General features: G+C 29.4%; 1 protein-coding gene across 1 annotated transcript; it reads left to right on the forward strand.

The window, feature by feature from the left end:
- Positions 1-659: 659 nt before the first annotated feature.
- Positions 660-4,396, forward strand: LOC101507594 (phenylalanine ammonia-lyase 1-like). The gene is made up of 2 exons (XM_004497459.4): positions 660-1,135; positions 2,414-4,396. Exons 1-2 carry the CDS (start codon positions 738-740, stop codon positions 4,161-4,163), a joined length of 2,148 nt encoding a protein of 715 aa, XP_004497516.1. The 5' UTR covers positions 660-737; the 3' UTR covers positions 4,164-4,396.
- The last annotated feature ends 10,397 nt before the right edge of the window (positions 4,397-14,793 follow it).

The following is a 14,793-nucleotide window of genomic DNA, read 5'->3' on the forward strand; positions in this document are numbered from 1 at the left end:
ATAATAATAATAATAATAATAATAATAATAATAATAATAATAATAATAATAATAATAATAATAATAATAATAATAATAATAATAATAAAGACCACTTGTTATGTTTGTGTAGTGTTGTATAAACACATTATGCATTTCGTTTCCACTGCTTGTCGCCAACTACCACACTTGTTTTCGTTTCGTGTTTTGTGTCCACAAAGTAACATCGCACTTTTAGGTACCAATAATAAGGTCATAAGAGTATGCCACGTAGCAAAATTATAGCCGCCGATTACGATCTTATAATCCAACGACTCATTGCTGGTTTTCCACATTAAAAAAAACATTATATTTTAATTGAATTTATAGACTATCTAGAATAAATTAACATAGTCAATAATTTAAAAAAATAAAAGAATTAATAAGACATTTTGAAAATAATAATAAGAATAAAAAGAGTTGAATTAAATGATTTATATCTATATTTGAAATGATAATATTATAAAAAAAGAAAAAATGAAAAAATGAAGAGAGAGTATGGTAATAATTTACATCCACCAACCCCCGTTGCGCTCCTTCATGCATAGCTCCCACCCCTTATTCCCACCTACCAAACACCAACGCCTCAGATTGAAATTGGCCCCAACAAGTTCCCCTTTATATATTCCCCACTCTCTCTTCCTCACTCCCTCAGGAAATCATTATTCATTCCTAACCAACAACACAACATTTGATTTCCTCTCATCAATTATTATCTCATGGAGATGGAGGGAGCACTATCCAATGGCCACGCTCAACCGACCTTTTGTCTCACCAAAACTCTTCCCGATCCACTCAACTGGGGTGTCGCCGCTGACTCCATGAAGGGTAGTCATTTGGACGAGGTCAAGCGTATGGTGGAAGAGTATCGTAACCCCATTGTTCGTATTGGTGGCGAGACTCTCACCATTGCTCAGGTTGCTGGAATTGCCTCACATGATAGTGGTGTTCGTGTCGAGCTTTCCGAGTCTGCTAGGGCTGGTGTTAAGGCCAGTAGTGATTGGGTCATGGATAGTATGAACAAAGGCACTGATAGCTATGGTGTTACTACTGGTTTTGGTGCTACCTCTCACCGGAGAACCAAGCAGGGTGGTGCCTTGCAGAAGGAGCTAATCAGGTACGTTATATCATTTTTCTTAATATTTTTTATATTTTTAGTATGTCGCAGTCAACCGATAATTAGCTCTAAATATGTACATATCATTAATTCTCCTTTATATTCATAACTTCATACTTAATATTGAATGCATTATATTACTTATATTTATGATTATTTAGAGGTTGGTTAGGAATCGTTTTCGGCTTGTGTATTTGTTTTCACTTTTTTGGATGTCCAACAATTTTTTTAATTCTCATGTCAATCGTGTTATATATATTACCTTAAAATATACTATCTCTTTTTTTATACATATATTAAAATTTAGTCAATACAAATAAATGTATTTAACATATAATTTGAATTAGAGATATTTATTTTTATTCACTCCGTTTGTTAACTTACACCAATTAAAAAAGGAATGTGTGCAAGTTAGGAAACTCCTCCTATACATTATGATGACATAATTGCTTGCCTTAAAACAGAAATTTGGCAAAAGAAATTGAAAATTTTGTTTGCTAAGATTTTTTCAAAAAATAAATAGAAATATTTTGGGTCGGATAACCTAAACTGATTAATAATTAAATAATTTAAATGTGTAAAAACCAATTTTCAAACTCGTGGTAGAAAAGAAAAATATTAACATAATTATATTAACATATATATGTATAAAAAAAATGCAAATATGGTTGGTGTACATGATAAGTGGGTGTAATTGTTGGTTGGGTGGTTTTATTTTCTTGTTCCTTTGTTACAATTCGTTGGGTAGTTAAAAACAGGAGTTGGTCGTGTAAAAGACAACAAAAATTAAATTTTGTAGTAACCAACAAAGCTGATAGTTGTTCACATTCACTACCATACATTCATGCTTGGATTGTGTACTGGAAATTAGTTAACTATAGTCTTTTGAGTTAACTAAAAATTAGGACAAGACGAGTGGCTTGCACGTGACGTGTGGTTGCTCACTGCCTAACCTTCTACCATTCTATTCTATCAATAAAAAGTCCCAATTCCTAACTCTTCATCTTTGACCTAATACTCATCGTTCTATTTCTTTCCACCATTCGATAATATATGCTTCAAAATGCTCACCTAACTCTATATTATATGACTTAGTCAATGAGTCAAGGCGGTGTATTATAACTCATATTTTTTTATTAAAATATTAGGGAAGAAATTATTAACACCACAACCAACTCTCTTATGATTAACATGACATAGAATTATTAGACACGTGAATATTGTCAAGCGGTTGTTACATACAATAATCAATGAATTAATAATTTTTATGAATTTCAGGTTTTTGAACGCTGGAATATTTGGCAATGGAACAGAATCAAATTGTACACTACCACACACAGCAACAAGAGCTGCAATGCTAGTAAGAATCAACACTCTTCTTCAAGGCTACTCAGGAATCAGATTTGAAATTCTAGAAGCCATAACCAAACTCCTTAACAACAACATCACACCATGTTTACCACTTCGTGGAACAATCACAGCTTCTGGTGATCTTGTTCCACTTTCATACATAGCTGGTTTACTAACCGGCCGACCGAACTCCAAAGCCGTCGGTCCATCGGGTGAAATTCTCAATGCAAAAGAAGCTTTTGAACTCGCAAGCATCGGTTCCGAGTTCTTTGAATTGCAGCCTAAGGAAGGGCTAGCTCTTGTAAACGGAACCGCTGTTGGTTCCGGTTTAGCTTCGATCGTTCTGTTCGAAGCTAACGTGCTAGCCCTTTTGTCTGAAGTTATGTCAGCAATATTTGCTGAAGTTATGCAAGGAAAACCAGAATTCACTGATCATTTAACTCACAAATTGAAGCATCACCCTGGTCAAATTGAAGCTGCTGCTATAATGGAACATGTTTTAGATGGAAGTGCTTATGTTAAAGCAGCTAAGAAATTGCATGACACTGATCCTTTGCAAAAGCCTAAACAAGATCGTTATGCACTTAGAACTTCACCTCAATGGCTTGGTCCTTTGATTGAAGTTATAAGATTTTCAACTAAGTCAATTGAAAGAGAGATTAATTCTGTTAATGATAACCCTTTGATTGATGTTTCAAGAAACAAAGCTATTCATGGTGGTAACTTTCAAGGAACACCTATTGGAGTTTCAATGGATAACACACGTTTAGCTCTTGCATCAATTGGTAAACTCATGTTTGCTCAATTCTCTGAACTTGTTAATGATTTTTACAATAATGGGTTGCCTTCAAATCTTTCTGCTAGTAGGAATCCAAGTTTGGATTATGGTTTCAAAGGTGCTGAAATTGCAATGGCTTCTTATTGTTCTGAGTTGCAATATCTTGCTAACCCTGTCACTACACATGTTCAAAGTGCTGAACAACATAACCAAGATGTTAACTCTTTGGGTTTGATTTCATCTAGAAAAACAAATGAGGCTATTGAGATCTTAAAGTTGATGTCTTCAACTTTCTTGATTGCACTTTGTCAAGCAATTGATTTGAGGCATTTGGAGGAGAATTTGAAGAACACTGTGAAGAACACTGTGAGTCAAGTTGCGAAGAGGACGCTAACGACTGGCGTGAATGGTGAACTACATCCATCCAGATTTTGTGAGAAAGATTTGCTCAAAGTTGTTGATAGGGAGTATGTTTTTGCATATGTTGATGATCCTTGTCTCTCTACATACCCTTTGATGCAAAAGTTGAGACAAGTGCTTGTAGATCATGCATTGGTGAATGTTGATGGTGAGAAGAATTTGAACACATCAATATTTCAAAAGATTGCAACTTTTGAGGATGAGTTGAAGACCCTTTTGCCTAAAGAAGTTGAAAGTGCAAGAATTGCTTATGAGAATGGACAATGTGGAATTCCAAACAAGATTAAGGAGTGTAGGTCTTATCCATTGTACAAGTTTGTTAGAGAAGAGTTGGGAACAGAGTTGTTGACAGGGGAGAAAGTTATATCACCAGGTGAAGAGTGTGACAAATTGTTTACAGCTATGTGTCAAGGTAAAATTGTTGATCCTCTTTTGGAATGTCTTGGAGAGTGGAATGGTTCTCCTCTTCCAATTTGTTAAATTAGTACAAATAAATGTTTCTTTGGAAAAAAAATGGTTTCTTTCTATGTTTGTTTTTAGTTGTATTGAGAATCAATTCGTTTAAGTTTTCCTTACTAATGTTAAGGAACTTTTAATCTGTTGTTGTAATAGAATTTCATTTGTTCGCCACAGCTTTAATTTGGGTGCAAATATCATACAAGGTCATTTATGTAAATGATGTTTTTCTCAATGAATAAATAAGGTTTCAGCCATGAATTATGTTTTGTTTTTGTGATTTTAAGTCTTTTTTTTTATATATATTTTGAGGAAGGTTAGTAATCGGTACAAAATTAGATTTTGGTACAAATAGTTATGTGATGTGTATATCATACATATAGTAAAATTAATCCTTTCAAATCATGTACTTTAATTTCCTGCAATCAATAGGAATTTTGTAAACTTCAAGCTCAATATATAAAATTATAAAATATAAAATATAAAATAAAAATCTATGTATTTTTTAACTGTGTGATTATAAGACAACCCACGCAATCCTAAATGCGTGAGTGCATGTTACTAGGGATCGCGTTGTCATATCAAATTATAAGCTAAACGAGAAACAAGTTGATATGCTGACAGGTGACAACTGTGAGGCACATGGGAAAAAAGTCTTCCATGATATCGTGGAAAATAGACCACACAAGCAATACAAGTGTACATGTTACTTATTTTTTTTACTCAATGTCAATGTAGGTGTTACTTTGGTTTTTTTTTTTTTTTAAATAATCGTTTTTTCAAAATAAATTATCAATAATACTCATTTTAAAAAATAAATATTAAATTATTCTACTTTTCAAGAAAAGAGTAAATGTAATTTGCAAAAGAGATTTCTTTAAGGATTATTTTCTTTTGTAACGCAGATTTCTTGATTTTCTTGATTTTTTTATTTTCTTAATTTAGTTAAAAAAATTATTGAAATCGTATGAGATTTTATACTACTTATTTTTATTTTTTTTTTATAATATAATTCATTTTAATTGATGAAAACTAATAAAAAATTATAAAAATTATATAGATCAATTATAGTTGTTTGTAACATTTTGATGATATTTTCAAGTATAACCAATTAATTAGTATGGTTCGTATTTTCTTGGCACTTTTCATCTAAAATATCTATTTCATTTCTATTTTATACTATTTGAATAACTTTTTTTAATTCTCTGCATTTCAAGATTGTGATACATTATTTCACCATATGGGCGTCAATATCCTTCATTGAGTATAGGTGGAAACTCTTATTTGTAAATTTTTAATAAATTTATAATTTTGTACACGTTAGACAAATACACTAAATAGTTTTGACGAGTGTAAGAACAAACATCTATAACATGTGAACAACACACATGTATAGCTTGAAATTTTACACAATCACGCCATTTTCTTTGAAGGTTGACTTCGAAATGGCCAATTGGTTGCACCTCTTTTGGGTTTATTATTTAATGCACCATGAAAGAATAACAATCTCGGTCAAATTATATGACATGGTTAATGTTAGACTTATCAACTTCATATTTATTTTTGTTTATGCAATCGTCTGTGTATATCCGACTAAAAGCTAATGATGTCTGATGTTATTGTCCCTTTTTTTTGCATATAATACCCTCCATCTATAGTAAGTTGATTTGACCAAAACAATGATTGGGACATTGCATAAACCCTTGAACGCTGCATTTTTTGACTCGACAATATTTGTTGTCATGTGTCCCCAACGTCGACCTTGAGAATAAGCTATAGTTCATTGTTCTAGGGGATACTATTGATCCATCTTAAAGCCTTTGGATTTTCCATCATGCATATTTTGTTATGAAGGAGGTAAAAATTATCAAGTATTATAAAGTGATAAGTGAAAAATATACTAAGAAGAATTAGATCATTATTCATACAAATAACTCTTTTTTTTTTAAGTTCCTTGTCCTTGAACTCAACATGGAGGGAAAGCCAAAAACAATTGTTCGAATTTTTTTGAATCTTTTAGCAGAGTATTATAAGAATATGCATGTGATACTTCAATTTCCACAATAATTTATGTTAGAACCAAGTTGGTTTTATATTTAGAGTTTTGATGATAACAAAAGTATTTTATGACAACAATATATTTGACTTCACATAGTATGAAAAAAGATTTGTGTTTTTGAAGAAAATCTAAAATAAGATTTGATTCAGATTTATAATTGAAGAAAATCTAAAATAAGATTTGATTCAGATTTATAATTGAAGAAAATCTAAAATAAGATTTGATTCAGATTTATAATTGAAGAAAATCTAAAATAAGATTTGATTCAGATTTATAATTGAAGAAAATCTAAAATAAGATTTGATTCAGATTTATAATTGAAGAAAATCTAAAATAAGATTTGATTCAGATTTATAATTGAAGAAAATCTAAAATAAGATTTGATTCAGATTTATAATTGAAGAAAATCTAAAATAAGATTTGATTCAGATTTATAATTGAAGAAAATCTAAAATAAGATTTGATTCAGATTTATAATTGAAGAAAATCTAAAATAAGATTTGATTCAGATTTATAATTGAAGAAAATCTAAAATAAGATTTGATTCAGATTTATAATTGAAGAAAATCTAAAATAAGATTTGACTCAAATTTATAACTGAAAAAAATCTAAAATAAGATTTGATTTAGATTTATAATTGAAGAAAATTTAAAATAAGATTTGATTCAGATTTATAATTGAAGAAATTTTTTGACCAAGTTGAAAACAAGATATGATCAAGATTGTCTACAACAAAATATGAACATTATCAATCTGAAACATTTACAAACTCAATCTGAACAAACTACGACATAATCCATCTAGAAGAACTTCTCATATTGGATTCAAAAATAAAGAGTTGGCTAAATAACATATTATCAAAAAACATCTTGTTCAAAACTATTTTTGAATAAGATCATTATTGATCGAGTTAGGAATGAAGATACAATTCACAATTAAACAAAGACTAAATCGAAGCTCTAATTTTATCTATAAATAGATACTCAAAGCTGAATAAGAAGATCATTGAAAATTAAAAAAGAATAGAAGAACTCATAAGTTCAAAATTTCAAATTCAACTTCGAGTTCGAAGAGAGAGAAACTTGTTCGAAGGAAAATTATTTTCTAAGTGTTTTTTCTTATAGTGTTAGAATTATTTTGAAATCAGCATAGTTAGAAGCAAACACTTAAAGTTCCAATCTTTTGTATCCAACTGGATAGTGGTTTAGTTCCTTCTTCAATTTAGGTTTATCAGGTTGTTAGGAGGAGATTTGGTTACTAGGATCAAGGTGGTTCATTCGTTCTTCAATATGGGGTTGTCAGGAGAAGACTTGACTTGTAGGGTCAATGTGGTTAGTTCCTCAAAATCCTGAGGTTCTCAACTTCTAATGTATTTAATAATTTTTAGTCTGTAATTTAAAAAGTTTTTGTAAAAAATTAATATTTTTGAGTTCTTAAAAGAATTATATATAATCAAAATAGAGACTAAAAGTGAATAATTTTTTTTATAGATTAAACATGTAAGATCATAAATTTGTAGGGGCTAAAAATATATTTTATACTATGTTAAGACTATACTTATGTTACATGTTTTTTACAAGATTCATCTCAAGATTTAAGATCACTTAGTCATAAACACATTACACCAAATTCTCTAATAATTCCATTATTGAATCAAATTGGATTAGGTAACGTATCGAAATAGAAAGCTATAATAATACACAATTCATTGATTAGTGTTTTAGTTGAAAGATGGAGACCTGAAATCCACATGTTTCATCTTTCAACGGATGAATGTGCCATAATGTTGGAAAATGTTGCACTGCTACTTCGCTTATCTGTTGAGGATAGATTAGTTACTGGATCTACTATAGTATCATGGAGAAATGATTTTTTTAAATTTGTTAGGAGTCATGCCACCTGAATCTCAAAGAAATGAGAATTTTATAAAATTAAAATGATTGAAAGAAACATTTTCAACGTTGATTCGAGAATCGTCAGACTAAGAAATAATTAAACAGTGTAGAGTGTACATTTTAGGATTGATTGGTGACATATTAATGCCTGATAAATCGCACAACAGAGTACATATTATGTGGTTGCACTGGTTAAGAGATTTTCAAGAGACGGGACAATACAATTAGGATTCAACGTGTTTGACAAAAATTTATAGAGAACTGTGTCGTGTATCTGAACCCGATGTTATGTCGATCGGTGGATGTACATATCTACTTCGAAATTGGGCATGGAACCACATGCCATTTATTGCACGAGTAAGTAATCTTGAGCAACATTATTCGTTTGGAAAAAGTCAATATCACTAGTTACTATAAAAAAAAGGTAAATATTGTATTTATAAAAATATTAATTAATTTAGGCTTAAATATATTTTTAGTCCCTCTAAATATATCGACTTTTAGTTTAAGTCACTCTAAAAAATTCATTCGTACCTTGGTTCTTCTAAATTTTTTGTTATCAATTTTAGTCAGTGTTTTTTTACAAAAGTTTATATCGCATGTTCCAGTTGACTTTTTTTTGACGACATATCATTCATAAGACTTTAAAATATCATTAATTTAATAATTTAACTATTTAATCTTGAATCTTTATTAATTTATCTATAACTTCATATTAAAGATTAAGGTTGATTTGCCTAAACAAGTTGAGTACAGTTGGGTATTGAGAAAAATTACAATTTGAACTACCGCAAATACCACAGCCACTAAGGAACGTGAAAAAATATCTAAAGATAGATTTGCATAAACAAGTTGACTACAATTGGACATTATTCTATGAAAAAGAAAACAAGGAATGGAATTAACGAGATAAACATATTCTTCGTGGTTAGCCTCTAAATGTTGATTTGAAATCTAGTTATGAGTATATGATTTGGTTTTGTAAAAATTCTAAACGATTTGTTTTTGTAGAGAACCAATTGGTCGATCATCGTGTTAATCCACCCCAACCTCCACTACAACCTACCCCATATTTTTTCCAAGAACCAATGCTCAACATAACACAACAAAATCAATGTTATATACCTATATCGTCTGACACTCAATCGCCTCTTCATACTTATTCCCAACACACCACATCAATCATACGGGTTCACGTTAAGTGGGGGAGGGGCAATTTAATATCGACAACCAACAACAACAAGTTAACTATAGATTATCCTTCACATCAAGCAATGATGAATTATTATATAATGCATTCAATACACGTTATAATACACATGAGTAAGCTACCCAGTTAATTAATAACATGTATCAGCAAAGTTTCCAAATTCTAAGTATTGGGAATACATTTACTCAATTGAATCGAATATCCAATTGATCTCAAGGTGAAAATAGTTATTCTGCAGCAATTCTCTCTCGACGTACTCAAGAAGATGAAGAACAAACATGCGATGTACCAAGATGTCATCAAAATCTCGTATGTGTGAGAAAATATCGGCGATGTGGTACTATATATAGGCTACATTCGAGATTAATTTTATCTCAACCTTGGTTTTTTTTTATCAACTTTAAAAAATTATATATATCCTTTTTTTTTACATTTAATTGTTGATAAACAAAGAAAAATAAAAATGGGTAGTATATTGTCCCTTATCAAAAGGTGACTTGTTTAAGTTTTGTTTTTTTTTTCTTAGAAAAAAAAATGAAATCACTTTTACAAAAAGAGAAGTTGTTCCTTACAAATGAGACTATCTCAAAAAGAAGAATAGTTTAATATATATTTTTTTAAAAGAAATAGTTTGGTAAAAAATGGTTATTGAAGAAAAAAAACCGTTAGTTTGACATTCCAAAAATCTAACAAAAATATACATACTTATCTTTTTAGATTGTTTTACATAAATCAAAAAATAGTTGTCATCGACAAGTGAACTTTAAAATATATTATAACTTTTCAGTGATCTATTCATTTATTTAAATTTAATATCAACAAACAAAAAAAACATTTGAAAAAAAACAATAATTAAAAAAAATGAAGAGTACTTAACAGTAAAAATAAAATAAAAAACTAGAGAAAGAATTCATCTAAGAGTTGCTCTGGAAAAAAAAAAATCAGCACTATGATGTAGAGTTTTTCAGCATAGAGTACGTGAACAAAATGTGGTGAAAAGCAACCCCTATTTAAGTATAAACACAACCTTGCAACACTACTTTCCACATTGTCCTCCTAGGCTCCTAAAAATTCTATGGTTGGCTTTTAATGTACACATAAAAAAAAAAAATTGTCTTAAAATAGCATTTTCCACGTGCCAAAGGCATATACTTCCAAATTGATGATATTTGGTGGAGAAAACAATCTCCTAATTTTATGGAGGAGATGCAACCCAATAGTTTGCAAACTTTTTTTGCTCTTTAGGGGGCAAGGAAAGTGTAGGCCTAAGGAGCATTTTTCATTTCCTCTTAAACAAAATTATGGAAAATGCACCACTAACTGATTCTAAACTTTCCCATGTTACAAAGCTATGTGTTTGAGGATCGATTTCGGTCCTACATAATGAATGCTCTTCCCATTCTATTGGCACTACAACAGTTTGGAATATCTAGTTATTATTACAATAGAAATATTTTAAAAATATAAGGAGAAGTGATAATTAAAATATTGATGTATCTATTTTTAGTTAAGGAAGTTACGACTAAAAATAAGGAAGTTAGTAGAAACCTAATAAAGTAATGAATATACTGTCATTGTATTAAATATAATATTTGTGTATATACTTTGATAATATTTTATATATTAAAGTTGTTAAATTTATACTTGAAACATTTTCCTTTTAAATTGATGGTATATTTTATGAACTTTTATATTTTATTATTCTAATTATTTATTATTTTTATTTTTTTACAATATATTATTTTTTTAATCACCTTTCTTAAACTTTAAATCATATTTTTGTTATTTGAAATTTAATTCAAGAGATCATTTGAATCCTAAGTTTGAAACATTGTCACGACAATGTTAAGAAACATTTAAATACTTGCGAGTGTAAATAGTTTTTTTTTTTTGTGCATTTTTATTTATTATAACATTTTCAAGGACGGGTAGAAGTTATTTATTTTTTTCTATACTACTTTCTTCTCAAATTTTTCATCGACGGATAGAAGATAATTCTTTTTTTTTTTATATTATTTTCTTCTCTGATTTTTCGTCCTCTTTGATATCTGGATTCTTCTTTGTTATATATCTTTAAACTATTTTTATTATAAAATTTTATGGTACAAATTCAAAGTTTTCGAAAAATCAGCTGTATGTTTTTTATTTTTATCGGCAATATCCTTATATATAAAAGTTGATTAACAACTAAAGCAAAAAATTTTCTCCCAAATAATGGATAAAATAATTATCTTTATTAAAATTTGTAAATTATATTAAGTAAAAGATTTCAATTGATTTTTTTAATTATTGATATCTTTTTAATATCTCAATTTTTTTTTACTATCCACCTCCTTTAATTTGTTTAGATTTTGTTGACTGTTCACATTCTTTGTGATTTTTGACACTTTATATATAATATAATAACATATATAAAGTATGGTCATATAGTAGGTTTTCTCTCCTAAGTTAGGGACATTTTAGTAATTGACTTTATATATTTTTGAAAAATAATTTTTGAATTTTGTATTAATTGCTGTTTTGGCTATTGTGTTTATTAATTCCTTTAATTGTAATGTTTTATTTTCTTAATAAATAAAAAAAAATTGCAATAATTATTATTTTATTGTGAAATAAGTTTTTATTATAGATGTTTTTCAAATTTTTACAAGCCAATTTTTTTTTTATAAGCCTTAACTATTTTACAGGCCTTTTTTAAAAAAATTGCAAGCCACGTTTATTGATTGCACCGAAGATATCTCATTGCATATATAAAATAATAGGCGTAGATCTTTAGAGGTAGGGATGGGAATAGGCTAGGCCGTCCGTTAGGGGACTATGGCCTGACTTACTTATAATCTGGTCTGGTCTATTTAATAAAAATGATAGACTCGAGTTATTTTTAAAGCCTATTTATTTAAATAGGTCAGACTCAGGCTTATAAAAAAGTCTATTAGGCCTGATAGGTCGGCCTATATATATTTTATTATTTATTAATATTATTTTTTTATTATTATATTAATAATAATAATAATATTTCCTATTTTAAATTATATCAATTAGGTAATCACTCAGTAGTCATTCCATATTCGGTAGCCGTTTCATATTTGGTAGTTGTTCCATATTCGGTAGTCATTCAATTAGTCAATCACTCGGCAGTCGTTCCATATTTGTTTGAGAGGTAATAATGGGTGTGTTTGTTTCAGAAAAAAACCTATTCTTTGAAATCAAAAATTATTTTCTAGGATTAAAATGATATTTATTTTAGATTTTTAAAAAATTATTTTGTTAGAAAAATTATTTTTTGGTTAATATATATAGATATGTACATTGATATTGGTATGTGGAGAGCATCATGTGATATAAGTAGAACATTTAAATGTTTTAATGTGAATAAGGCTTTTAAATAGGCTTTCAGGCCAGACCAGACTTTTAAAATGGTCAGGCCAGGCCGGAAAAAAAGCCTATGATAGGTCGTAGGCCAGGCTTAGGCCTAAAAAATTAATCGTAGGTCAGGCTCAGGCCTTTTAAAGCCTGATCTGGTCTGGTCTGACCTATTCCCACCTTTATTTAGAGGTAACATTTTCATGTACTTTAAAATTTAATATGTAAAAAGTTATTGAAACTAATAATTAAATTTATTTTCAATTTTTTTGTTTTAAAAAAATTATTCCTTAAAATAATAAGGAAATATATTAATTCATAGTTTTCTTATCGTACATCGCACGAGCGTACGATCTAGTATTTATTACAAGTTTCAACTCGGGCGATGCACGGGTAACATAGAGTTTAATTATTATGTATTATCGGTGTAAAAGAATTATACTTTGAACACATCACAAATATTCATAAACATGACTTTAGTGTTAGTGATAGTATAAGTAAAATATCTCTAAGATCTAACTGTTGTGATTGACTGACAATGTAAAAAGTAATAAAAAAAATATATTTGTACTATTATTTATTTTGTAAAGAAAAATCAGGAATGTTGCTTTAAAAAAATTTCATAAATAAATTTTACTATAAATAATTAAAACACGAAAAATATTTTTAGTCTAGGTAAACACTAAAATTTTATTAAAATAGATATAAAACACCAAAAATATTTTTAGTTTAGGTAAACACTAAAGGAGTGTTGAAAGAAGACCGTAGATTAAATGTCAATTGCATTGATCGATTAACAAGGCATCCTAGAGAATTGTACTGGGCATCCCCCCCACTTTTACCTCCCACCCCCCAACTATAAGTAAAATACCATACTGCCCCTAATTTTAACTATAAAACCCTAAAAAAAATACACTTTCCTTTTTTCATCCATTTGTTCGAAACTCTGAAACATCCGATTCTCCCACCTACCAAAAATTCGAACCTTTCACACATTCGAAGTGAAAAAGTAAGGAAATTTCGAACCTTTCTTTGAATGTCAAAGCTTCGAAGCATGTTTTTTTTTTCAGATTTTTCCAGACATTCGAAACTTTCGTTGAATGTCAAACTTTCGAAGCATGTTTTTTTCCAGATTTTTCCAGATATTCGAAACTTTTGTTGCATGTCAAACTTTCGAAGCATGTTTTTTTTCTAGAAATATTCAACTTTTCGAAACTTTCGTTGAACTTGAAACGTTCGAAGTACAAAAGTTTCGAAGGTTTCGTTGAAGATGAAATGTTCGAAATGTAAAAGGTTCGAGCATTCTGAAAGATTCGAAAAATCACGTTTCGGAAGTTTGAGATTGATGCAAAGTTTCGAAAATATTCGAAAGTTTGGTTTCCAGTGAAAGTTTCGAAATGTTTTTTGGGTTTTTTATTTTTTTTTCATTTGTTTTTAATATTGGTATATTGATATATTGCAGTGCCTAGAATGAGAGGTGCCTTTGGTCAAATTATTCGTAACATCATAGGTGACAGACGTGATGGTGTAGAGAGAATTCCACCAACAACATCAAACAGACGACGCAACGAAGCAAATCGTCCAATTAGGCAGCTTCGTCGAAGACAACAGGAGGTCCAGGACGATGATGTTGACTCCACCGAGCATGCACATATGGAAGAGGATGTCCCTCAGCCGCCACAGATGGAGCAGACCGCTGATGATATTCCTGATACTTCTGCACATCCTGATGCTGATGAGTCAGATGATGCTGATGAGTCGGATGATGCTGCTGATATTGATGATCAGGATCAGCAGACCGGATTTCCCGGAGGACCGACGGTGACATCTCTGTTGACACAATATGAGCATCACGTGGCTCGGAGGTTATGGGAAGGAGAGGTATTAAATAAATTTAATTTATATTTAATTATTTGTGTTTAAGTTTATTAAATTAAATGAATGTTTATATAAATGTTTAATTATATTTATTTTACATTTATAATTAATTATAAATTAATATAAATGTTTAATTATATTTATTTTTAAGTTTAAGTTTATTTAATTAATTATATATTAATATAAATGTTTAATTATTTGTTTATTTGTGTTTAAGTTTATTAAATTAAATGAATGTTTATATAAATG

Source organism: Cicer arietinum, chromosome 4, assembly GCF_000331145.2.
Source record: "Cicer arietinum cultivar CDC Frontier isolate Library 1 chromosome 4, Cicar.CDCFrontier_v2.0, whole genome shotgun sequence".
Classification (NCBI taxonomy): Eukaryota; Viridiplantae; Streptophyta; class Magnoliopsida; order Fabales; family Fabaceae; genus Cicer; species Cicer arietinum.

Excerpts from the sequence above, each read along its gene's own strand:
- LOC101507594 (XM_004497459.4), top strand. The coding sequence starts at position 738 with ATGGAGATGGAGGGAGCACTATCCAATGGCCACGCTCAACCGACCTTT. Across the intron at positions 1,136-2,413 it reads TTGCAGAAGGAGCTAATCAG|GTTTTTGAACGCTGGAATAT; the intron begins GTACGTTATATC and ends TATGAATTTCAG.